Raw genomic sequence first — 26,569 nt, forward strand, 5'->3', positions numbered from 1 at the left:
TAGGAAAACTAGTCCGTCGATGGAAATATTCGTCAGTCGGTTAGTGCTCTTACTCTCTTAAAATTTGGAATGATAATGTCTTTGGTCATATTGTCTAGAATAAGCGCCGACTCAAGAAGTAGCTTGCCTCCATCCAAAACTCCCTTGACTGGAACAACAATCTCAATCTTCGGGATGAAGGGCTGCGAATCCGCACTGAGCTCGAGGAGGTCCATGACCAAGAACAACTTATGTGGAGATATATCTTGTGATAATTGGATTTCGGAAGGGGATCGGAACACCAAGTATTTTCACAATCGGGCCCTGATTCGTAGGAAAGCCAATTAGATCCAAGCTCTCTGCTTGAATAATGGGAACTGGTGTTATGAAGATAATATCCTTCGGGACGAAGCTACCAGATTTTTCTCTGAGCTCTATCGGGATGATGGGCACCGGTCTGGGTCCTTTCCGATCTGGAAGGCTTTCCCTTGTCTTTCTGATTCTGATACCCAATTTTTGGATGCTCCTGTGACTAATCATGAAATTCGCACTGCCTTGTTCGAAATGGGGCCTCTGAAGTCTCTTGGGGTGAATGATATGAACGCTCTATTTTATCAAAGCCAGTGGCACACGGTCGGACTGTCGGTTTGTAAGTGGGTTAAGGACATCTTTAATGGGAAGCCTTTTGAGCCGGACATTAATAAAGCCATAATTGGCCTCATTCCCAAGAAGAAGAATCCAGAATCCTTCACTGATTTCTTTCTGATCAACCTTTGCACTGTCCTGTATAAGCTTATCATGAAAGTTATTGCCAATAGATTCAAAAACATATTTTCGAAGATCATTGTGCAGAACCAAGAGAGCTTTATTGCAGGTCAAAGCATAAACGACAATATTTTGGTGGCTCAAGAAGTCATTCATTCGATGAAGCAAAAAAAGGGAAAACGCATTGGATGGCAATCAAAGTGGACTTAGAGAAAGCGTATGATCGAGTAGATTGGGATTTTATTTCCGACTCCCTTGAGGATATGGGTCGTCCTCCTTAGCTATATCATCTTATTATGCATGCTATTACTATTTCCAGTTTCCATATCCTTTAGAATGGTTCGCTTTTTGCCGAGTTTAAGCCCACGAGATGCATTAGACATGAGTGTCCGCTCCTCCCCCCCCCCATCTTTTCGTTCTTTGTATGGAACGTATAGGCCAAAGTATTCATTATGCTCTAAACTGGGATCTTTGGGAACCCATGACTCTTTCCAAAGGTGGTTGCAAGTTATCTCACTTGTTTTTTGCCGATGACTTTATCTGTTCTGCCAGACCACTAGTAGTCAAGCGATTACCACATGCAGGGCCGGCCCAATACATGTGCCTGATGGGTGACGGCCCAGGGCAGCATGTAGGGCCGGGGCATCAGTTTCTTATATTGTGACCAGCCCACCTTGTGTAGGAATAAATCTGACATGCTTCTAATATTGCAATCAATTCCGCCTCCGTTGGATTTGACACTCCATTCGATCTTGAGAAGCGAATAAGAGTCGCACCGTTGAGATCACGAAGAATACCCCCAATGCCGGCCTTGCCTACACATCCTTGAACGGCTGCATCGACATTAATTTTGAATTTATTTCATTCCAAGCCTGGACACAAAGAATCGGTCTTCTACTTCAACAGCAACAGTGACGGCGGTGGCAAGGACGTTGTAAATTCTTCCTCGAACGACACCAGAAGTGCAGGCCTAACCATCGATGAAAAGGTCGATTATGATGAAGGCGTTAGTCATAACGGTCAACCGATTATTGAGTAGAAAGTTGTTAATGATGGGCTGGAGAGAGGACGTGAATTCGATTCGGACAATAAGAGCTTTGTGGACGGTGCCGAAGTGGTGACAACGGCAGCAGAGGCGCCAGTACATGTGAAGAGATGGAGGCCAAGAGAAAGAAGGTTCCCGCTACTCATTTTCTAGAGCATTTGGGTAAATTGCGTGTATTTCTTTTAATGTTTTATCATTTATTGCTACTGCTAAATTATATGTTCCTTTTTTGTTACTTTTCTAACTAGTTATTTGTTTAACATCAAAAGCTTTGCTGCATTAGGAGTTGGTCTTGCTTGGGGAACAGTTCAGGAATCTGCCAAGAGGCTTGTTTATGGTTCTCCAAACTCAAATGAAAAGCAGTATGTTGTTTCACCATTCTTGTCCCAAAAAATGCAGAAAGATTGGCTCTTGCATTATGTAGGATGTGGGGCCGCTCTTAAAGTCTGACAAATGTTAAGCATAGAGGATAAATCCATTGTTCCAGCTCCGGCATGCTGACTTATGTTATTTTTCCCCCTGCCGTTACCCGTATGTGTTACAGTGATGTTTAATTAATGTAATTTGGTAGTGGGGGAAGTTCATTATGGGAATGGTATATTTATGGTTCTTTGTTGAGAATCAATTTAAGAATATGAGTTGTTGGAGCTTATGGTTTCTATTTTATGGTTTTCTGATTAAGGTTACTTGCCTAAAAGACTCCGTAGAGCGCTCAATCATACTTTTACCTACTCCCATTTGTTGTAGATATTACCTGCTCTGGATATTGTGCGTCAAGGCGCAGATGTGATGCCAAGGAGCCAACTCAATCAAGTTTTAGATACTGAACTTGGTCCTGGTTGGTCCACAAAGCTGACTAGCTTTGATTATGAAGCCTTGGCTGCTGCAAGTATAGGCCAGGTAAGAAAAACGGCTGCATGTTTATTGTGTTGTCATGCTGACTAGGATGTTCCCCATATGCTTTGTCTTTAACCTTTTAAGGCAAATGTTTTTTTTCTATACGTTGCTCCATGCTACAAAGAGTCTTTATGTACAAAATCTTGTATCTACAAGTGGACATGTTAATATCAATTACTCATTTTATTTATGGCATTGATGTTATTTGGTTGGAATGGATCATTGTTTAATGCTCTGGCATTTCTGTTCTTTTCAACCTTCATTTGTGTTCACTGGTGTTTTATGTGATAACTGCCTTGTTTAATTTAATTTGTCCCTGGCAGTTTGATGATTGTTACTACTTACACATGGTTTCCTTCTTTTATATATATAAATTCATTTTTTGAGTTTTGCTTATGCTTTTCAGCATTTAAAAAATTATCATCCTTGTTTTTAACTCTAGACGTGAGTTCAAGTTGAATTCACAGTAAAATGATTGGCTTTTGTGGAGAAATAACATAACTTGTCATATCATATAATTCCTTCCTATGTTTTGTCTATTATACAGTAGGGGCATAAAATTATTATCTCTCTCAGGACATTAAAATTTATTGGACCGGCCCTGACCACATGTTCTATTCTACACCAATTCAGTAGGTTTTCGGGGCACAAAGTTAATTCTAGTTAGACTAAAGTGTTCTTTTCCAACAACACCTCGGATTCTACTACCAATAATATTTGCGCTCTGTTCGGCTTCCAACGCTCTTTTAATTTAGGGACTTATCTGGGCATGCCTCTCTTCCACAGACGCATTACTAAAAATACGTTTAATTTTATTTTGAATAAAATTCGTGCTAAGCTGAACAATTGGATGGCCTTGAAGCTGTCTATAGCGGGTCATATTACCTTGGCCTAGGCTACCCTGATGGCTATCCCTAACTATTTTATGCAAACGATGGCTATTCCCAAAGGTACCCGTGATGAAATTGAGAAGAGATCTCATTGTTTCATCTGGGGCGGTTCTGAGGAACATCCGAAGATGTCGCTTGTTAACTGGAGGACATGCTGCCAACCTATGTCTCATGGAGGTCTGGGGTTGTGCCCCCTTGAAACCCAAAATGAAGCTTTTCTGATAAAGCTCGGGTATAATTTCCTGACCCATCCCGAAACTCTTTGGGTTAAGGTTTGCCGGTCCAAATACAAAATCAATTCTCAACTTCCGATTCATCTTAACGCAAGAAATTGCTCTTATGTGTGGCGTTCTCTTTCCAAAGTGAGGTGTTTTGTCCGCAATAACGTTTGTTGGTCCTTAGGGAATGGCCAGAGTACGAACTATTGGACCGATACTTGGATTCCTGGTAATCAGCCAATTGGAGACAGAATCGGCAGGCATCCTAGCTACGATCCTTACTCTAAAGTTAGTGAGTATGTCAATATGGAAGACAACTGGAATTTGGGTCAGTTGACTCCTACCCTCGATAAGGATATCATTCGGGAGATCACTGTTATATTTTCCCCCAATAATGGTGCTGGAAGATATCAACCCGTCTGGCTCTGGGAGACTTCCGGGATTTGTTCGGTTAAGAAGACTTATCACATGTTGCATGAAGAACAATGGGATAAGCATGATAACGTGTGGCAGGTGGCGTGGAAGTTCGACGGACCTCGGAGGATCAGGACTTTTATCTGGCTCATTCTGAAGAATAAACTCTCAACTAATTTGGAGAGAACCAGGAAGGGTATCTCCTCGGATCTTAGCTGTTTGGCTTGTGGGAATAGTGAAGAGTCTATCCTTCATATTCTTAGGGACTGTAACTCATCTAATTCAATTTGGATGAACCTACTGTCGAATCAAAGTTCAGAAAGCTTCTTCACCCTTTCTCTTTGTGATTGGTTGGTTTATAATTTAAATAATGATGCAAGTTTTGAAGGTGGGTCTTACAATTGGAAGCACATGTTCGACTGCATTATCTGGAAATTATGGAAGCAAGGTTGCAACCTCATTTTCAATGGTGTGAGTGGTTCTAATGCAGCAGTGATTCAGGGAGCCTAAGCCTGGGCACAGTCCACTGCCAGATCGGGAATCGGCCTTCAACTTCCAAGTTAAAATATTAAATACCAGGCGTGGAAAGCACCAGCTGCAGGAACACTCAAACTAAACACTGATGGCTCGGTGAAATTCAATTCCATGGAGGCGGCAAGCGGCGGTCTCACCCGAGACCACAATGTAGAGTGGATTGTGGGCTACAGCCGGTGTATTGGACGTTGCTCGGTGCCGAATGCCAAACTTTGGGGTCTGTTGGATGACCTTCATCTAGCTTGGAATTATGGCGCTCGACGTGTGGTGGCGGAGATGGATAACGCCGAAGCAATCACCCTGGTTACAATGCCTAGTAGAGAAAAAACCGACAATCATAAGGAGGATCCTAAAGCTGCTGGAAGCCTGGAACAAGACTGGTTGGTTGAGTTTGCTCTCATCCCCCGAGGTGCTAATGGCGCAGCCGATGGCTCACTATGGTCACGCAATAAGAACGGGTCTCTCAGAGTGGCATACCCATCAGATCCTATTTGTCAACCTCTTCTAGTGGACAAGCAAGCTTGTAGAAGGAGAACCGACAATTGCTAAGCTTTCCTTTTTTTTTTTGACAAAAAAAAAATAGTATTGGTGCAATTCATCAGACGATGATTATGTCATAGAGACATAATTACGTATAATACTAAAATAAAAAACGTAAACAAAAAATATACAAGAGTTGTTTTCATATTTCAGATTAAAAATATACTTCAATAAAAGACATACAAATCTCTAATCTGACTACATATGTTAGTTGTAAGTGTTTCCGGTGATTGCTTAACCAGTGGACACTCCTTACCACTAGAAAGAAAAACTTGCAAGAAAGAGATATTATATGGACTAATTTTACACCAACTAATTTTTTCGTTTATACACCGAAAACCTGTACGTACACAATAGATGGGCCTAGTAAATACCTTCTTTTCTGGGAAAAAATAGAAAATATATTGTGGTCGGAAAAAAATTAGAAAAGTACAACGGCTGGAATATTATTTAAGGATCTACTAAATTTGTTAAGTGATTTAAAATTCGTCACGTAGTGATAACGAGTATTCTAAAAATGAGTATTCTAAAGATTTTATAAAGAAAATATGATTTAATTGTATCATATTTTTTTAAAGTATGACCCTTATTTTAAATTAGTCCATAAATTTTTAAATATTTTAACTTCATTCTTAAATTACATATATCATTTTAAATTAGTTCTCAAACTTTTAAATATTTCAATTTCATCCTCAAACTATGACAATAATTTTAAATTGGTCCCCTAAAATTTTTTAATGTTCCAAATTTACCCCAAACTATACATATATACCAATCACGTCCCTTGTTAATAAAATTATTAAGCGAAATTATATTATTATATGTGTTGAAATATTTTTTTAAATGAGTTCCTTTTTTAAAAAGAAAACTTAAATTTACATTTATGACTTATTTTGGAAAATTTTGAATTTGATTTTGAAAATAATTTTTAGAGTCGTCATCGACGTTTGGGTTAAGTAGGTTGAATACCTAAAAATGTCTTTTAAACTTTTTTAAGGAAAGCAACTTTAAAGACAAAAATTGGTATGCGTAATACCAAAATTCATTTTTAAGGATTCGGGAGTCGATTACGCGTGTAGAACGGTAAACACCCTCAAAACCTAAAATTAATACCTTTTGAATATATGTTGTCTAAGTAAGGAAATCTTGCATACTCAGATCCAAAATTTAAATTACGATCCTTTTATTTCATTTAATGAATTTGAAAGAGAATGAACCTTTTTTTATAAAACATTTGACAAGTTTGGTTCACTCGATTTCATTTAAAAAAAAGTATCCCTTCACTTCAAGAATTAACGGAAATCGTTTTCCAGTTGGCCATGATTCTATTAAACCTTGATATAAAGCAACATTGCCTCGCATTTTAAAAATAAGAAAATGGATGGATGATGAGTGCAACACTAATAGATAATATGTGTAGTGAATGAAAAGTCAAAGAATGTACGAATAAATAAAAGAATTAATTAATTAAAACTTGCACACAAATTATTTATACTAATTAAGTAAAATAAATAAATAAAATAATAATAAAAATGAAAATACTCATTCACTCGTACGTCTTAAGGAATAAAACTCTAGATATTTTGGAGGTTTTCCTATCGATCACTCTTAGTTAGAGACATTCCCATAAAAAAGATTTAATTTATTTTTATACGAAAATAATTTATCAATAAAAAGCATGGAAAGTGAAAGGATACATCTCGTTCGAATAACTCTAGGAAGGGCACTCCAGGTATTTGAAGGTATTTCTTAGGTTAATCAAAAAGAAAAATGCCTCGTATTAATTAAAACATTAAAGTAATTTTTTTTGTTAAAGGTAAGATACATATATAACAAAACAAAATAAAAAATAAAAAAGAGGTTACCCTTAATAAAATATATGTACATACATTACTACATCATAATTTCCTACTTAAAATATATAAAATAAAAACATATAATAATAATAATACAGATAATAAAATAAAACAATAAAAAGTATAGGGACTAGAGGTATAAAATTACAAACATAAATGGCTAATTAATAAAAAATAGTGAATGAAATAAGGACCAAATTAAAGTATAAAAAAATAACAAGGGCTGACAAAATATTAATCCATATTATTTCAAAGTATAATTAAACTGATACAATGATTAAAATAATTATGAAGCTAAATTTAAGGGACTTAAAGCATAAATATGGTAATTTTGAGCATGTAACAAAAAAAGATGACTAAAAAGATATGTAAGAAACTATTATGCTTAAAATAAATAAATAAAACTTCATTTGATGAATGAAATAAGAACGTCACAAGAGACGAGGGTCTTTTCACATAATTAACCCTGCAGGCTTAAGGATGCCAAAATGGCATTGTTTCAATGGGCATATACAAGCCTAAGACTAATCTAACAAATGTCCCAACCTTCATTTTATATCTTTGCCTTAAAAAACAAATTGAGAGAAATTCTCTTCCCAAACTCACCAGATTTCTTGTCTCCCAGAATCGGTGAGCCTCCACCGCAAGGGTCGCTGTTGATCGGCGTCACTCGCCGCTCACATGGTTCATTTGTTAAAGAAAGTGTGACAAAATAAATCTCTTCAAATCCTATGTTATAACCAAAAAGTAATTAAATAATCATTTTTTGGGCCACTTTACACATTTATAAACTTCCTGGGGTCAAATTTGGATTTAAGAATACTTAAGACCTTCAATGAAGTGATTTTTTTTTTCATTTTTCATCGAATAACCAGCAAAGGGATCGATTCTTTGTAACACAGTAAGTTAGAGATCAATCCTTTAGGGTAAGGGATTGATCATTTGCATGAAGTATCGATCCTTTCTCCAAGAGATCAATCATTTTTTTTTGGGAAAACAACAGATTTTTATATGAACATGCAAGAACGATTTTACAAACTTATATATAATCATTCCTAAGGTCTAGATACATGCATGTACATACTCAAACCTCTTCATACATATCATAATACACCAATAGCATGGCTTATAACATCGATCAACACTTCATAATAGAATTTTATATCAAAAGTCAAATTTTGCATAAACAACCTTTTTATCCTAAGTCATTTAACCAAATGGCACATATTCTTTCATTTCATGTATCTTAAGGCTCTAACATATTATGTACACTCGGATTAACTCATTAGAGTTCATAGCAACATTTTGAGTATTCTACCTAAAATGTAAACCGCAACTAACAAGTAACATAACATCATCATAAACATAACATGCTATCAAGTAATTCAAAAGAACAAACCATCACCATAATATTTACATGTACTTGGAATAAAAAAACTCAACAAAAATATCTCAACATAACTTCCCCACATTGCCTCAAATTCAACAGATGGTTCACACTCTTATAAAAATCAAGTCTTTTTAATCATCATTGGATAATGCTTCCACACCATCGAATTAGCCTCTAATTCTCTGCAAAAATTTGTACAACAGAGTGTGAGCTTAAAGCCCAGAGAATGCCTATACCTTGTATTATAAAGTACATGGTAAAATCAACGAATGTATCCTAAACGTTGTATAATCTTTATCAATACATATCTAAAATACTTATCCCAATACAACGAGCATTCTTACATTTAAAACAACATTTAACTTATTTTCCAAATTATAACATGCTTGATAATCTCATGATCAATAATGGAAACACACATTTATACAGGCACCATTACCTCTTTCGAAAGTCCACACACATCACAGACGATAATTTCGTTTAAGACCATTGGTATTTGTTCGAAACACAACTTATCAATGGATAAATAGACTCCATAACACTAATTTTATTTGGACTCATATGGGTCCCAACTTCTATATTTCGGAGCAAAGCTCAAAGTACCAACCTTACCTCGTATACTTCTCGGAGCAAAGCTCAATGTACAAACCTTACCTCTTATCCCTTACAATCACACTTTTAAAACATTGAATACTCATTTCTGGACAAGTCTTTCATATCCAAGGTCCCATTAAGAAAAATTACCAATTAAGTGAAGTTTACCAAGAATAGTTGCCAAGTGATGAATAGCATATACATATACTTATTCTTCTAAAAACATAGTTTTCAAACTATGGTGGTTGTTATGATAAACCTGTTGAAAATACTTTGATATTTTGATATACCAAAAATTGTTAAATAGTTTTTACAAATTTTAAGATTATATTCGATTCAATCATTTAAATATATAAATTATTCTTTAAAGTAAAAAAATCAATTTTACTCCTCGCTCTACTGAAACATTGAGTCTTATACTGGAAATATTTTTGAAATAATTTTTACTAAGGGTTTCGAACTTCAATCAAGTCAAAAATGATTTTAAAGTATAGTAGAATCGATACTACTAGAACAATACCGATACTGTTCAAGAAGTATCAATACAGATATCGATACTGAATCCCAAAATTATGAAGTAGTACCGATACTGCTAAGGCAATACACTGTATGCAAGTTTAACAAAACATAATACTAAAATGGTACCGATACTATATACAATATCGATACTACTTAGCATAGTAGTATCAATACTCTTAGTGGTGGTACCGATACTACCTTTTTGGTTTTGAATCTGTCAAAATTCCAGTATACTAAAATGTTATCGATACTATATACAATATTGATACTATTGAATATAGTAGTACCGATACCCTTGTAACAGTATCGATACTAAAGTTTCCCAAAGGTCATATTTTTTTATTTAATCCGGGAAACTACCTCCCAACAGCTTTATTCACTCCCACAACAACTCAAATGGTTAGAATTAATTGAGGGAGTATAAAAACAAGATCCCAAGCCATTTGTAAAGATGAGAGATAAAAGAGAAAGCAAAAAACAACAAATTTGAGCTAAATCAAGTCAACATTCTTCAATATTCCTTTTGCTTTCAAAGAACACTTTTTGTACTCATTTGAATTCATTTCTCAAGTGTTCTTATTTGTTCTTGAATTGTGCAAACATATTCCTAGTGAAAATTTTATAAGTTTTCAATTTTTAACTTTCTATTTGAGAAAATGTCTCAAGAATTTGGGGTATAATTCTTGAGGGAGTTGTAAGGTTACACCTTATCCTCAAAGGTATATACAAATTAGTGAATTTGTGGAAATCCTTAGTGTGTATAGCTAAGGTAATTGATGTAGACTTTGGTTGATAAAGTCGAACCACTCTAAATTCTTGTGTTCAATGTTATATTTTTCTCTCAAGCTTGCACAAAATTTTATTACCAATTACCCCCTCTTGGTTATTTCATCCATTCGATTGACTTAACAATTAGTATCAGAAATAGAATCATTGGAAGGTTTAACCACCTCTTGAGAAGATCCTAAAGGAGTTCAATCATTATCTAAGTCATCCATGGCCTCTACATCAAATTTCGACATTGTCAGTAACTCTCAACCCATCAACAAGCCTCCATACTTCAATTGAGCCAACTATGTCTATTGGAAGAATATGATGAAACTCTTTATTCAAGCAAATGATTTGAGAGCATGGAGCATCATGATGAAATGTCACTCTACTCCAACTAGATAAATGAAGATGTGGAGTGAAGAAGAAAAGAAATTGTCCCAACTCAACACAAAGGCAATGCACATTCTATTTTGTGCACTTGGCACCAATGAATAGAGAGTATCATCTTGTTTCAATGACAAAGAGATATGGGATAAACTTGAAGTTACTCGTGAAAAAACAAATGAGGTAAGTGAAACTAAAATTAGTCTTCTCAATCATAGCTATGAAAACTTCAAGATGAGACCGGATGAAGACATTAAATCTATAACCGGTCGATTTTCGGTTATTGTCAATGGTCTCAAAGGCTTTGGAGAAGATATTTCTAATAAGAAGCTCGTTAGAAAGGTGATCTATAGTCTTCTAAAGTCATGGCAATCCAAGTAGACCGATATAGTTGAAGCAAAGAATCTAAAGAATCTCAAATTAAATAAGCTCATTGGATCTTACTTACTCATGAAACGATGGTGAAGGAAGAATAAGGTCAAGAAAAGAAAGATGAAGAAAAGAAGGAAATGGAAAAGAAGAAAAAGATTGGTGTTGCTCTCAAATCCACCAAAGAAGAGAGTGACTCAAATGATGAAGATGGGGATGAAGAAATGACAATGTTTGCCAAAAGATTCAAGAGATTTATGAAGTCCAACAAAGGAAAAAGATTACAAAGAAAAGAACACTTCAAGAATGAATCCAATGAGAATGACCTATAATTTGCTATGAGTGCAAAAAGTCGGGGCATGTTAAATTTGAATGACCATGATTAAAGAAGAAGGGATCCTCCAAGAAGAAACACAAGGCACATGTAACTACATGGAGTGATGATGAGTCATCCAATGAAGATGATGAAGAGGTAGAAAACTTGTGTCTCATGGCCATTGAGGGAGAATCTAAGGTAACCTCTAACTCATCTACATTAAATGAATATTCTTTTGATGAGTTGCAAGAGGCTTATAATGAGTTTTCCTCGAAATTTGAGATCATGCTTTCAAGACATAAGAAGAATATTTCAAAATTGAAAAATAAAAGTGATCTTTTATCCAAGACCATCAATGAACTTGAAAGTAAGTCAAGAATATGAAAGTCAAACTAGAGGAGTTTGAAAGGAAAAATCATGACTTACACAACCTGCTTTCAAAGGTTCATGATGATCATCAAAAGAAACTTGATGATCTTAAAGCTTATTTTAACAAAGTTGGAACAAATCGTTTTGAAAAAGGACAAAATTTTAAATTCAAATATGTTATAAATAGCTTTAGACCATACAATCATAGAGGTCCCCAAAAAACCTCAAATGGAAAAGTTTTAGAAGCATATGGGTTCCTAAAGGACTCATTACTACTAAAGACAATGATATCCTAGAAAAATGGATACCTAAGGGGACTAGATTATTGGGAACTAATGTCTATGTACCCAAAAGAATTTGGGTACCAAAAATCAAAACTTGATCTATGTTTACAGGTGGAGAAGCATTGATACAAGGAATAAAACAAAAGTTCAAACTCATAGTACCTTGATAATGGATGCTCAAGACACATGACCGGTGATAAAAGCCAGTTCTTGGAGCTTAATTCTAAAAGTGGAGGAGTAGTAACCTTTGGTGACAACTCAAAATGTCACATTGAAGGAATTAGTTCTATTAGTAACAACTTTTCCATTCTTATTAAAAATGTTTTATACGTAAATGGGTTAAAGCATAATCTTCTTAGTATTATCCAATTATGTGATAAGGGATACAATGTTTTATTTGAGTCTAATGGTTGCAAAATTGTTGACATTGCATCTAATATGATTATGCTTGTTGGTCATAAAATATGAAATATTTACATGGTGCATCTAGATAACATTGACATGCCTAATGCATGTTCAGTTGCCAAAGATGAGCATGATTATTGGTTGTGGCATATGAAACTTGGACATGATAACACAAGTGGTTTACAAAAACTTGTTCAAAGCAATCTTGTAAGAGGCTTGCCTAAGATAAAATTTGATCTTGATAAAATTTGTGATGCATGTGCTAAAGGCAAACGCAAAAGAACTTCCTTAAAAACCTATTAATGATGTATCATCTAGTAGAGTTTTACAATTGATCCATATAGATATTTTTGGGCCTATTAAAACTATTAGTTTGGGTGGAAAACAATATGCATTTGTATTGGTTGATGACTACTCTAGGTTTACTTGGGTTCTTTTCTTAAGTACAAAAGATGAAGCTTTAGAAAATTTCATCAATTTCTCTAAAATAATCCAAAATGAAAAGGATTACTCTATTTATAGTGTTAGGAGTGACCATGGAACCAAACTTGAAAATCTTGGGTTTGATGATTTTTGAAATTCAAATGGAATTAGCCATAATTTTTCAACCCCTAGAACCACTCAACAAAATGTAGTTGTTGAGAGGAAAAATAGAACTTTAGATGAAATGGTTAGGACCATACTTTGTGAAAATAATTTGCCAAAGTACTTTTGTGCATAAGCCACAAATACCGCTTGTTATGTGATTAATAGAGTAATTATTAGGCCTATTTTAAATAAAACTCCATATAAATTTTTAAAAAATAAAAATCCTAACATTAGTTATTTTTATCCTCTTGGATGCAAGTGTTTTGTTTTAAATAATGGAAAATACAATCTTGGCAAATTTGATGCAAAACGTGATGAAGATATTTTTCTTGGTTACTCTTTAAACTCTAAAGCTTATTCAGATGCAGATTATGGAGGTTACAAATTAGATAGTAAAAGAACCTCTGGTACATGTCAATTCCTAGGAAATATGTTAATTTCTTGGTTTTCAAATAAACAAAATAGTGTCGAACTATCTACCAATTAATCGGAATATATTTCAGTCGGTAGTTGTTGTGCACAAGTTTTATGGATAAAACAACAACTTTTACACTATGGAATTGATGTAGGTACCATTCCTATCAAGTGTAACAATACTAGTGTTATTTGTCTCACTAAAAATCCCATTCAACATTCTAGAGCTAAGCACATAGAAATTAGACATCATTTCATTAGAGATCATGTCTCAAAAGAATATATAATTCTAGAGTATGTAGATACTTTGCATCAAGTAGATGACATTTTTACAAAACCTTTAGACGAAGAAAGATTTTGGGCACTTAGGAGAGAATTAGGTCTAACCAACCTACCTTGACTTTGTGTTTAAATAATTTATGTACTTATATGATTTTTTGAAAAATGCATGCAATATGACATCTTTAATGTCTTATATGCTACTAGTTAGGGGGAGTTTATGACTTTCATGAAAATTGACAATATGTTCACACTATGTTTAAATATAAATTTACTTGGTTGAACATATTTGCTTTGCCTATTTAGAGTTGCCTACTCCACTATTAATGCTTTAAAATATGCATCCTAATTTTTTCTTATTTGCTGCATTTTTTGACCATTCTGTGCATTTAGTAGTGGTGCTTTTCATCCAGTAATGATATTGTTCTTTGTCAGTATCGATATTGTTCTTCAAGTACCGATACCGTTCTTGCAGCCTCGATAGGGTATTGATACTCATTATCGATACCATCAGATTTTTTGCTTTATAGTATCGATACTCCTGGTCGGGTTTAGCATTTAATGCCCTAAAAATCACACTTTTCTTCCCTTACTTTCTAAAGTATAGCAAAAAAAACTCCCTAATCCCCTCGAAAATTTGCTTAATTCCTTCGTTTTAGAGTCATTTTTGTGTTGATTTTCATTATTCCAACCTCCTAGCATCATCAAATTCGTGCATACATCTTCAAATTCCATCTTAATCCAACTTTTCAAGGTAATTTTTTTAAAAAAACCTAACTTTTTCTTTTCGAATTTAGGCTTAGTTTTAGTTAGTTATTGATTAAATTAGTGAATGTGTTTTACTTATTTTGTATTTCTACACTAGAATCTATATTGTTTTTATCTACATTCACTCAAATTCGAAATTTAAAAAAATATCTACATACACACACACACATACATTTATTTATTTATATTTTTAACACTATTTTCTTTTTGGCCCATTATTTTTTTAAATTTAATTTCGTTATATCATGCCTTGAATTGTGGACTCATTGAGTTTTGGGATTGATTGGTTGCATACATATATATTGTTTTTCTTTGCATGTTTTACTTTATCCCGACCCTTACTATGTCTCATAAACGTCCTCGGTCATCCTTCTCTCGTGCTGATCTACCTTCTAACCCTCCGCCAAATCATAATTCCAATAAAAATGAAATGACCATCGTGAACTCTTGTTTTAATGAACCAAATCGTCAAAACCTTTATTCACGATATCTTAATCATTTTGAATATTATGCCCTTCAGGGTGAGCGTCTCCCTTCCGTTCCGGCTATGAACGCCATTAATTTTAAATACCTTCGCCATTTCAATGCTTGGAAATTTGATAACACGTTCAAAGTCAAACCTGTTGTTTATCACCAACTCGTCTGCATTTTCTATTCCAATGCGGTTTGTATTCAAAACGAAGCCCACACTCATACAAAAATTATTCGCTCATATCTCTTGGGGAATACATTACTCTCGACTTCGAATCTATTGCATGTGCTTTTGGCCTTGAAAGAAACTCTTGATGCCATTGGCTTGCATCCTGATGGGCCTATCAAAAGGTAATAATGACATCATCTTTACTGCAATTCTGCCCTTTGCCCTCTCTGTTTCCCTTGGAAGCCAATATATATTAACAAATAGCTATTAGCCGAGTATCAGGACGTTCTAGTTGATGCCGGTTGAATCTGATCGTATAAATTGTGTAATTTGCACTTATGTATAAGATACTGCAGTCTATTTATCTGCTTTTTAATTTTTGAGTAGCTCTAACTTGTGCATTTGTTTTGATTTTCTATATGATCACCTTCTAAAAATTCCTTAAACCTTTTTCTTTTCAGGTTTATGTATTGGGATTCGGTTTCAAAGTTGGTGCCCCCTGATGAAATATTAGTAAGCATCATTAATTGTTTTATTTTATTTTAATAAATTTGCATGCTTATCCGAAACAAGAGCAGTTGAAATCAAAGCTTGAGTTCGAGTATGAGCTTTCTGAATATATACTTACATATAAAATATAGAAGTACTAAAAATTCTATGGAAAAGGGACTTGAAAGTGCAGTTTCACCTGCTATAGTTGCTCGAGTCTACTCAAGCTTGAGCTTTAAGTTTAAATATTCTTCGAGTCCTGAGATTAGCTTTGAGAAGGTTTAAGGAATATGGTAAAAATTTCCACTCAATCTTTTTCTTCATAAAACGCTGCTTTCAGGTAATTACATCTTGCAACCATACAAAAGATGAACTGATGCATGAGGTGGAAAGTTTCAATCAAAGAAATGCTGGAATGCCACAAGAAACCCATATTGATCGTCCCCATTCCAATATCTGAACCATGTTCCAACTTATCCCACGTTCATGTTCGGTGGAACTGAGCACATCCGCAACTTGTTATGTAGTAGGCACATAATTCACAATCAGCTCTCCTGCAAGAACTTTCTCCCTAACAAAATGAAAATCTATCTCCACATGCTTTATCCTAGTATGATGAGTAGGATTGGCTGCCATGGAGACCGTAGATGTGTTGTCATACCACACATTTGGCTTACTTGCCAAAGGTAGGCCAAACAATAACTGCTCTAACCACACTCTATTTCTTCGAACACTATGTTATATGATTAGACCTAAGTTCTATACAATACCCTGTTGTTGACCTTTTGTCTTCAACAAATGAGGCATCAGTGTAACCAACCAGATTAAACACACTAGTGGACCGAAAAAAGTACATGATTCAATGTTCCTCACAAGTATCTGAGAATTATCTTCACTGATTTCCAATGAACATCATACGGATCATTCATATATTGACTCACCTTGTTCACAACATATGCAATGTCTCGCCTGGTTAAACACACATACTGTAACCCACCAATTATACTTATATACAAATGTATATCAGTGAACCTCTGTCCAAGCCCAACTTGTAACTTTGGGGCAACTACCATGGGAGTAGGAGTTGGCCTGACATTAAACAAGTTTGCTTTGACTAGTAACTCAGTAATATACTTTCTTTGGTTTAGAAGTCACCTTTCAGGACTGTTGAACCTCCATGCCAAGAAACTACTCTAGTTCACCCATATCCTTAAGAGAAAAGACAGAGTGAATCTGCTACACCACATCATTTACTTCAAAAGTTTGACTGTCAATAATGATAATATCATCTACATAGACCATGAGTGACAACTTAGATGAGGCTAAATTCTTGATAAATAGAGAATAACATGCCCTGGAAGCAACAAACCCCAGCATGATTACTTGAAATGTCTTCAAAGTGCCAAACCATGCCCAAGGAGCTTGCTTGAGGCCATACAAAGCCTTCTCAAGCTTGTAGACAAGCCTCTCACTAGCAGACCGAACCTACTTAAAGCTACGAGACTGCTACATGTAGATTTCTTTAGTAAGCTCTTCATTCAAGAAAGCATTGTTGATATCAATTTGTCTAATGACCCACCATTTGATGACAGTTGCAATAAACACAGTTCTAATCGTAGCAACACGAACAACTGGACTAAGGTTTCCTTAAAATCAGTACCCACATTAACCGAGCCTTCAATATGTTAACATCTCCATCAGGTTTTCATTTTATTTAGAATAACCACTTGTAGCCTATATGTTTTCGATCAGGAGGAAGAGGCTGCATAGACCATATCTTATTACAAAACAAGGCATTATACTCATCGTGAATAGCAGTCTGTCAAGAAGAATGCTGCAAAGCCTTAGAGACATCATCAGGTTCTCTGTCTTTGAACTCGGTGCTAAACACATTGGGGTTGAAAATTCCAAATTTCCCACGTGTGACCATGAGATGAGCATTGGTAATAGGAACATATGAAGATGAAATGGAGGTTGTTATTGGTAGAGATGAGGGTAGATGTGGTGATGATGATGAAATATGATCTTGTAGTAGTGATGAAGATGGAGTGGAGATGGTTGCTGGTAGAGATACGGTGAATGTAGTAGTGATGAAGATAAGAAAGGAAAATAAGATACCTCCTTCTCGATGAGCTAGCAGATTTAGAGGAATATAGGTCAGGCAACTGAACATTAAGGAATTGCTAACACCTTTTCCAAGCAGACTTTGGACTAAACCTACAAGGAAAAACATACTCATCAAATTTCACACCTAGAGATGTATACCTTACCAGTGGAGTCTAAACACCTATATTCTTTATGTTTAGGAGAAAACCCTAAAAACAAACAATCTGATGATCAAAATTGAAACTTATACTATTGAAGGGCCTTAAGAATGGATAACACACACATCCAAAGACTTTAATCATACTATAATCAAGAACAACATTAAATAGTTTAGCATAGGGAGATACACCACCCAAAACAGGTGTAGACAATCTATTAATAACAAAAATAGCATATATAAAAGCATCATTCCAGAATGAAAGGGGCCTTGAAGCTTGGGCTAGAATGAACAACCCAACTTCAACAATCTGCCAATGTCTCCTTTCCACAAGATCATTTTGTTCAAAAGAGTGAGGGTAGGAGACTCTATGAACAATACCTTGATTCTTAAGATAAGCTTCCAAAGAAGAAAATTCTCCATCATTATCAGTTTGAAGGACAAGAAGTCTACCCCAACTATCTATCAACCTGGCTTTGTAACTAAACAAAAACATTTTTAACTTTAGATATTTGTTTCAAAAAATATATCCAAGTATATCGAGTACACGCATCAGTAAAAGCAACATAATAGCTAAAACCATTAGAGCATAGAGGTGTTGGCCCCCGTATATCATCAGCAACGAGCTCTAAGGGTTTAGTATAAATAGTTGTAGAAGCAGAAAAAGGGTGATTTGTTTGACTTAGCTAACTGCAAGAAGAATAGATATGATTCTCTTTATTCTCATCAAAAGAAATATTACACAATTATAAAGCTTGAATCAACACATTCTTACTAGGGTGGCCCAATCTCTTATGCCACAAATCCAAGTAAGCATTTCTAGTAACAGAATTCAAACTAACAATAACATTATTGCTAACAGGACAATGATTATTAACAAGACTGACTTCACAAACAGACTTGACATTAACAAACTCAACATGAGGCGGCTCAATTTTGTACAAGTCTTCTACTTTAGTTCCCTTCATCACCATTTTCTTGGATCTGAGATCTCTCACTTGGCGACAATATGAGAAGAACTCAAGTGACACATTATTGTCCTTAGTAAATTTGGACACAGACATAAAGTTTTTAGTGATTTCAAGAATTTATAGCAAGTTTTTAAGCTTAAACAAACTAGAATTAACAAATAGTTTGGTCTAACCAGAACATTTAGTAGGAAGTAAATTATCATTACCAACTTGAACATTTCTAGAGGCAGGAGACATCATCGGACTGTAAACTGTTGTAGTTATAAGTGATGTGGTGAGTGGCTCCAGAATCATGAGGCATAATCATCCAAAACTTTAGGTGTAGCAATAAGAGCTGAGGAGAAACATGAGAATTCCAAGCATTTATAGGGTTGCAGTGAGAAACAGATTGAGGAGACACAGTTTGAGCACTAGCTCTACTGACACCAGGAATAAAAGAATAAGAGTAGGAGAAGAAAATGAGTGAAAAAGATTCTGAGCAGAAGGAACTAGTTGGGAGAATCCTTGAGTGGGAGTGGTATTGAGATAAACAGAATGGGAATAAGCATTGGGAAATAACACACATTGGCCTGAGAAGACTCTTGGTTTCTGTTACTGTTACCTTGAGAATTCCTAGAGGATTCATTCTTGCAAGTCATGGCAAACCTATAATAACACTTCTCAACCGAATGTCTCATTCTACCAAAATGTTGGCATTGAGGTCTAGAATCAATATACCTACAATGACCTTTGCTCCTATTATTACTACTATCTCAAGTAGCATAGTGATTATTAGTCCCAAATCCATTAGTACTTTTCTCATATTGTTGCTGAGGGGTCACACTAGTCCTATCAGACAGTTGATGAGCAGAGTAATTAGCAAAAGCATTAAGACTATTGTAACAAGACTGCCTAACATCAACATCTAATAAAATGGTACTGACAGATCGAAGGTAGAGGAAGAAGTACGAGCAATAATAACAGTGATCACATCATCATACTCAGTTGGCAAGCCATTTAAGATGGTTGGTATGAATTCATGTTCAGAGATCAGCTCACCACAATTAGCCAAGTTATCACAGATAGTTTTAACAGTCATTAGATAGTCTCTCATAGACATTTCTCCTTTCTTCTGTGAGTGAAGCCGCCTCCTTTAAGATATTAACCTAGATGTTGTCTTCCCACTATAGAGTTTATGCGAAGTATTTCAGATTTCAGAGGAAGTATTTAACCCTATTACATAAGGCAACACAGATTCACTCACAACGGATAACAACTAGGTGGCAAGAACACCATCTTGCTCTTTAAAAAACTCAAAGTCGGGATTTATACTCTTTGAATTATGTTGTTTTGAGAAGGCAGTGTCGGTTCATGCTTACGATGCACACGTTTTAGTTTATACTGCATGCTGGGCCGGTGCCATTTGTGTGTTGTTCTCTCCTCGTTATTGTAATAAAATAAGTTTCTTTTTTCAAAAAGTACGGACTAAAGGAACCAATCTCAATCCACCAATAAAGGTATATATAGGCCTTCCTCACCACCTCAGTTGTCATGACTCTTAATCTAATGATGAAAAATAAAAAGAAGTTTGACATTCAACCTGTACCGCCAAGTTGAACTTTTATATTAAATTAAAGGTAAACAAATTTACTTATCATATATATGGAGTAGCCAGCTAACAAGCACTCCCCATACCAAAAAAATAAAAAATAAAAAGTGGTTACAAGGATCAATCAAAATGCTTGTAACTATTTTACATGATCAGAATACCAATAAAAGAACTTGAATTCTATTTTCTGCAAATATTTCTGTATATATATGGGCATGAATTAATAAAATGAATGATGGAGATGAACAAATATTGAAACAAGAAAAAGGAAAAGAGTTTCAGTAAGGCATGTGAAGCCAACGGTTGTCCCGACCAAACTCACAAGCTCAAACAACTCTTGCTTATCCTTATCTCTTTTCACCTTGTTGTAACTATATCCATCTCCATGATTCCACCCATATTCCCATCTGCAACATCTTTCCAGCTTCTCCTTCATCTTCACCTGCTCTATTCTCTCCCTCAATACCCTTAAATTTGCATCCACCCCGTTACTTGATCTCCCTGATCACATAGAATTTTATATTAGAGGATGAAATTCTTATAAAATTTTAGGGACAAAAACAAAATGTTAACAAAAATACTAAGAAAAAAAATTAAAATATAATATAATTTGAAATTTTCAAAGTTACTGCACTCCCCCGCTCTCCGCTCGGTCTATCATAATTGTGCCTTTTGAGTTTCAACACAAATTTAAGACTAAAAAGGAAAGAAAAGAAAGAGAAGTCCAGTAAGTTATTGTTACCTCCATCTCTGCAGCTTTGGGCTCTAATAACTTGAAATGGTCGACGATTGTAATGCTTCAAAGATGGAGAAAATATGGCGAAAGATGAAGGTGACAACGAAGAAGAAGAAACCATGCTATTTTTGATGAGGTTATATTGTTTAAGTTTCTTCAAATGCAATAACATCCGGAGGTGGGAAGAAGAAAAGAATCTACTTGGTTTATATAGAAAAAAAAATGTTTATTTTTTGGACCAAATTTAAGGAATAATGTGATTGGAACCCATAGTGTCCCAAAAAACAAGATTAAAGGCGGCTAAAATTTGTATTAGAAAAACGCTTATTTTATATGAAAAGAACTAAGGGTTCATTTCTGCATAAATTTTTTATCAAATACAATTTCAAAGTTATTTAATCAGAAGAGACATGAAGAAATAGTAAAATTTGGAGGCGGCCAGCAACTTATTTTTTGTCTGGTGATAGGCAGAAAGAGATTTGGAGTGTAATGTTTAAAAATAATAAAAATTTGGAATTACGCATTTGGATGAATCGAAGTAAGGTCAACTATACGGTTTCGGTTCTTTCTATGAAAAATTGAACCGGTCAAACTCAAATCCCTAAGCAACCTCTGTTATGGTGTGAGGCCTGCAAAAAGAGTGGAAGTCAGAGGATACCTAACCGTATTTTAATTAGATATTTGATGATTGGTAAGGTGAAGAGGAGAAAACCAAAGTTAATAGCTTGTAAAGGAAATCATTGTTCCACTTAATCGCGTAAGCATGTTCTTCATTTTATATCATTGTCGGAAATAAATAAAAATTATTATGGTTTAAAATTAATAGTTATATTATAATTTTAGGGGGGGAAAAGACAACAGTTTGATCCGGAATTGACTTTCAAGCTTTCCATGTTCAAGTGTGGTTGTGTCATCGTGGCAAAATCCTACATTTCATAAAATTAAAACATTAACTGTTTGTAGAACTTTTCCCTCAAAAAAAGCGTATAATGTTTTTTACACTTTTGAGTCCTTATGACCGAACGACCGTTAAAAAATTATTATATGATGTAGGGATGGCAACGGGACGGTTTCGGGTCGGGATTGGTCCCCGTCCCCGTTTAAAAAACCTATACACGTCCTCGTTTAAAAAATCGTGGAAATTTAAACGGGGATCTCCATCGGGTAATTGGGGAAAACCGCGGGGAAACGAGTATCCTTGTTTAGCATAAACGATTATTTAAACGAGTAATTTTCACTGCGGGGATAACCGCGGTGAAAATTACCCGTTTAGATAACCGTTTACCTTAGATGGTTATTTTTTCACCGCGGAAATCCCCGTTACCGTTTAAATTTCACATGATGACACGAGGGAAGATCGGAACTCGGAAGGGGAAGATCGGCTGTAGAAGTCACTAGGGAAGGGGAAGATCGGCCGTCGAAGTGTCGAGGGAAAAGAAGATCGGCCTGTGAAGTGAAGTCACCATCAGCGGAGTACGGAAGGTGAAGATCGGTAGGGGTGTATTCGGTTCGGTTCGGTTTTTTACCAAAAATTGAATCGAACCGAAATAAACGGGTTTTCAATATTTAAACCGAAACGAAACCGAATAGTTAAAAAAAAAAAACTCGAAACCGGTTTTTTCGGTTCAGTTCGGTTTTTTTAACGGTTTGAGTTTTTCAGTTCGGTTCGGTTCGGTTTATCGGTTTTTCAATAAAAATATCACTTGAAACTATAATTTTTTTTACAAAAATTGCCTATTCGGTTCAATATGGAACAAATGGGTTCCATATGGAAAACCCGAACCGAACCGAATCAAAAAAATGAAGCCTTTAAACCGAACCGAAAACCGAACCGTTTAAAGCCGAACCGAACCATTTTACTCGATTCGTGTCGGTTTTTCGATTTTCTCGGTTTCGTTGCTCAGCCCTAAAGATCGATGAAGCAAGACTTGAGAGCTGCCGCATGGAAAGTGACGAGTAGGTCAAGATGTGTTCTCCTAAATTCTAATATTCTTTATATATATTTTTAATTTAAATTAAAATTATTAATATTATATATTTATATAAAATAATTATTTTAATATTATCGGGTCGGGTATCGGGCGGGTATTCGGGTAATCGGGGTGGGGATTACCAAACCCGTCCCCGTCCCCGTTTAAAAAATTCAATTTTCCCCGTCCCTGTCCTTGGTTATCATCCCCGAACCCGACCCGTTTAATTCGATTTTCGATTTTCCCCGACGGGTTCGATTTTTTTTTTGTCATCCCTAATCTGACGTGTTTTGTTTATATTTTCTAAAAATTTTATTTTTATAAAAACTTAAGTTAAAAAAAACAAAAATCCTAAATTCCTTAAATCTCGAACTCCAAACTCCTTAAAAAATATAAGACTTTTATTATAGTATTTAGTAGGATGGCAAACGGGTACAATTTCGTTGATTTCGTATCATATACACTCCAATTGGGGCGTGGATGGGTATAACTTTAGTAGGTAGTAAGTGGGTATGGATTTAGAAAGTGATACACATCTCGGGTAGTGGGCAGGTGATGGGTTTAAGACCTTACACGCCCCGCATCCGTCCGCCCCATATCTGTCCGCCTACTAAATACTCATTAAATTTTGGACCATTATAAATTTATATATAATTTTAGGGTTTGTCATTTATGCGTGCCAAAGAACAATAATATTATGTGTTTGTCATTTATGTTTCTAGGCATTAATTACCTTTTATTATGATATTTTACGTACTTTAAGATTTATGTTAACACTTAACTCAGATAATCCTTGGTTTATTTTATTATGTTTCTTAATCGACGTGTTTGTTTTATGTTTGTTGCTTATGTATAACTTAAGGTTGTTGTCAGGCGGATCTAGCCGGGTACATTTCCAGTTGGGTAGTACGTGTGAGGATGAATTTGAGAATGTACCCACGTGGGCGGGTGTGGATTTGAAAAAAATTTACCCATCATGGGTGGTGGGTGGGTAATGGATTTGAAAATATTAGGTGGATATATAGACGGAAGAATGAATATCCGCACCCGACCCACCCGTTTACCATCCCTAATACTTAGTGAAATTTGTCAAGAATACACGACAACACGACGATGTAAAAAACATGATATTAGGCGGAAGTCTTGTATAATCCTAAAGACTTTAAAATTTTATCGTGTAATCGAAAACTAATATACTATAACAAAGATTTTAATTTCAAAAAAGTTTTTAATATACATTATATGAGCTATTTTTTTTTCTTAATAAAGGATCAAGTATTTCACATTGGATTAAAATCTATAATTATGAACATGTATTTAATTAAATAAATTAAGTGATCAATTATGTTATAAAGTCATAAGGTAATAGAAATGTCATAGAAATAAAATAATGTAAATAATATTAAAGTTGTATTTATAATTTGATGATGAGAGAGTTATAAGTCATACAATAATTGATTCTTAAATAAGCTATATAAAGTGGTTATGGTCCTCAAGAAATAAATAATCTATTTATTTTTATCTCTGTCAGAGAGTTTATACTTAAATAATAAACTTAAAGGAACTCTATCTTCTTGGAAGATCACAACCATAGAAATACTTAAAGATTTCAACTTATCAATTATTCAAGTACGCTTCTGCATTTTGTATTTTATTCTTGATGATTTGTATAATTAAACCTTGATTAATTTTCATTACATTTTAAAAGATTTAACTAGAACAACATTAAACTCTCTGATCGCAATAAAAGCTAGATTAACATATTTTATTAGTTTTTCATGGTTATTCTCATGGCAGCAGCACGTTCCCATCACCTATTTACGCTGCAAGTAAAATTAATTGACCAGTTTTCAAAACCAAAGATTATTGTTTGCTTTCACAATGAAGTTTAAATCATTACCTCATGTGCCCCGAACAGTTAACTTTGTCAAAAATAGTAAGGGTAAATTATATATTTAGTCACTCAATTATTTTTATGGTTCTGTTTTGGTCAGCCAACTATTTTCTTTTCAAAATCATCAAAATATTGAATCCGGTTATATACTTGATAGAAAACAAGCACAATTTTGTTAACTAATCGTAATAAACTAATTACTTTCCAAGTTATCTTGATGATAATTAAGCCAATTATCAATGCATATAGTCAACAGATAACCTTCACGCGCAAATGAAGACATGTAATCTTAGACTAAATCATGAATTTTTAAATTAAGACTTTCATGCCAGACTGAAATCGATCCATCCTCACTCCCACAGTGCTGCTGCTACGTGAACGTGATTGCACGATAGAAGAATAGCTCCATACCTGCTTAGTTGGCTAATCCATGGTAATTTCTGAAATTGTCAAAAAGGTAGCTTTCATTACAAAATAACATTTCCAGTAGGCACGTTGAAAAACAAAACATGTAACTTCATAGTTTGAAGCTTCAATAGATACGAGTTTCAAATCGTTATACCGAACAAGGGGATGAAGGAAGGCCATTCATCATTTAGAATACTTCATACTAATATTCTCATATCAGACAACCATATCTGCACATTACCTCTAGCATAGACATGATTTCGGCCCTTGAGTAATGGACATCTACTCCAACGTTGACTACATCCTTTACTTCTGCAACAGCTATATTATCCTTGTGGTTCCCATGCATATGCTGACCAAATATAGCTGAGGTTGCTGGCAATGGAATTGAACTAGAATAAGGCATGGCATACTGAAAAGAAGAAGCGAGCCTTGAATCTAGGAAGGATTGTTGAAGAGACTGTTGATGCTGCTGAAATATTTATATTTTTATTTATTAAAATATTATGATATTTTAATTTAATATTTAATATATCTTTTATTAAAATTTCAAATGAATAATTTAAATGTTATTTTTATTTCGTTATTTATATGTCAAGTAAAAATAGGTGACATAAATCTTATATATAACATATTTAAAAAATAATTTCAATCGGATTGGGTAACCAAAATAGAACAAAAAACTTAAGTTTAATGATTATTTTCAAAAAGAAAATATAAAAAAAAGAACCGTGAAAATAGTTGAGTGACTTAATATATAATTTTCCCTTATTGTTTTTGATAAAGTTAATGATTTAATGCAAACGAAATAACGATTTAAACTTTAGAGGAAAAAGTGTCGAAAAATACTTTAGAAGGCAACTTGGTACAAATGATATACTTTAGAGAACAATGGCTATCTTTAAACTTAAATTTATAGATTTGATATTTTTTCATCATTATTGATTCGTAAGATGTATGTTCGTCTCTCCTTAGCGCATTAATATTGATATAGAAATGTGAGGTGATGATTTATGACATTT

At 34.6% G+C, this 26,569-nt stretch overlaps 1 protein-coding gene across 1 annotated transcript; it reads right to left on the reverse strand.

Moving 5' to 3' along the window:
• Window positions 1–20,759: 20,759 nt before the first annotated feature.
• Window positions 20,760–21,397, reverse strand: LOC120182960. The gene is made up of 2 exons (XM_039187775.1): window positions 21,285–21,397; window positions 20,760–21,040 (listed from the first exon to the last, which is right to left on the reverse strand). Exons 1-2 carry the CDS (start codon window positions 21,394–21,396, stop codon window positions 20,760–20,762), a joined length of 393 nt encoding a protein of 130 aa, XP_039043706.1. The 5' UTR covers window position 21,397.
• Window positions 21,398–26,569: the final 5,172 nt, after the last annotated feature.

Source organism: Hibiscus syriacus, unplaced genomic scaffold, assembly GCF_006381635.1.
Source record: "Hibiscus syriacus cultivar Baekdansim isolate YM2019G1 unplaced genomic scaffold, ASM638163v2 tig00112738_pilon, whole genome shotgun sequence".
Taxonomy (NCBI): domain Eukaryota; kingdom Viridiplantae; phylum Streptophyta; class Magnoliopsida; order Malvales; family Malvaceae; genus Hibiscus; species Hibiscus syriacus.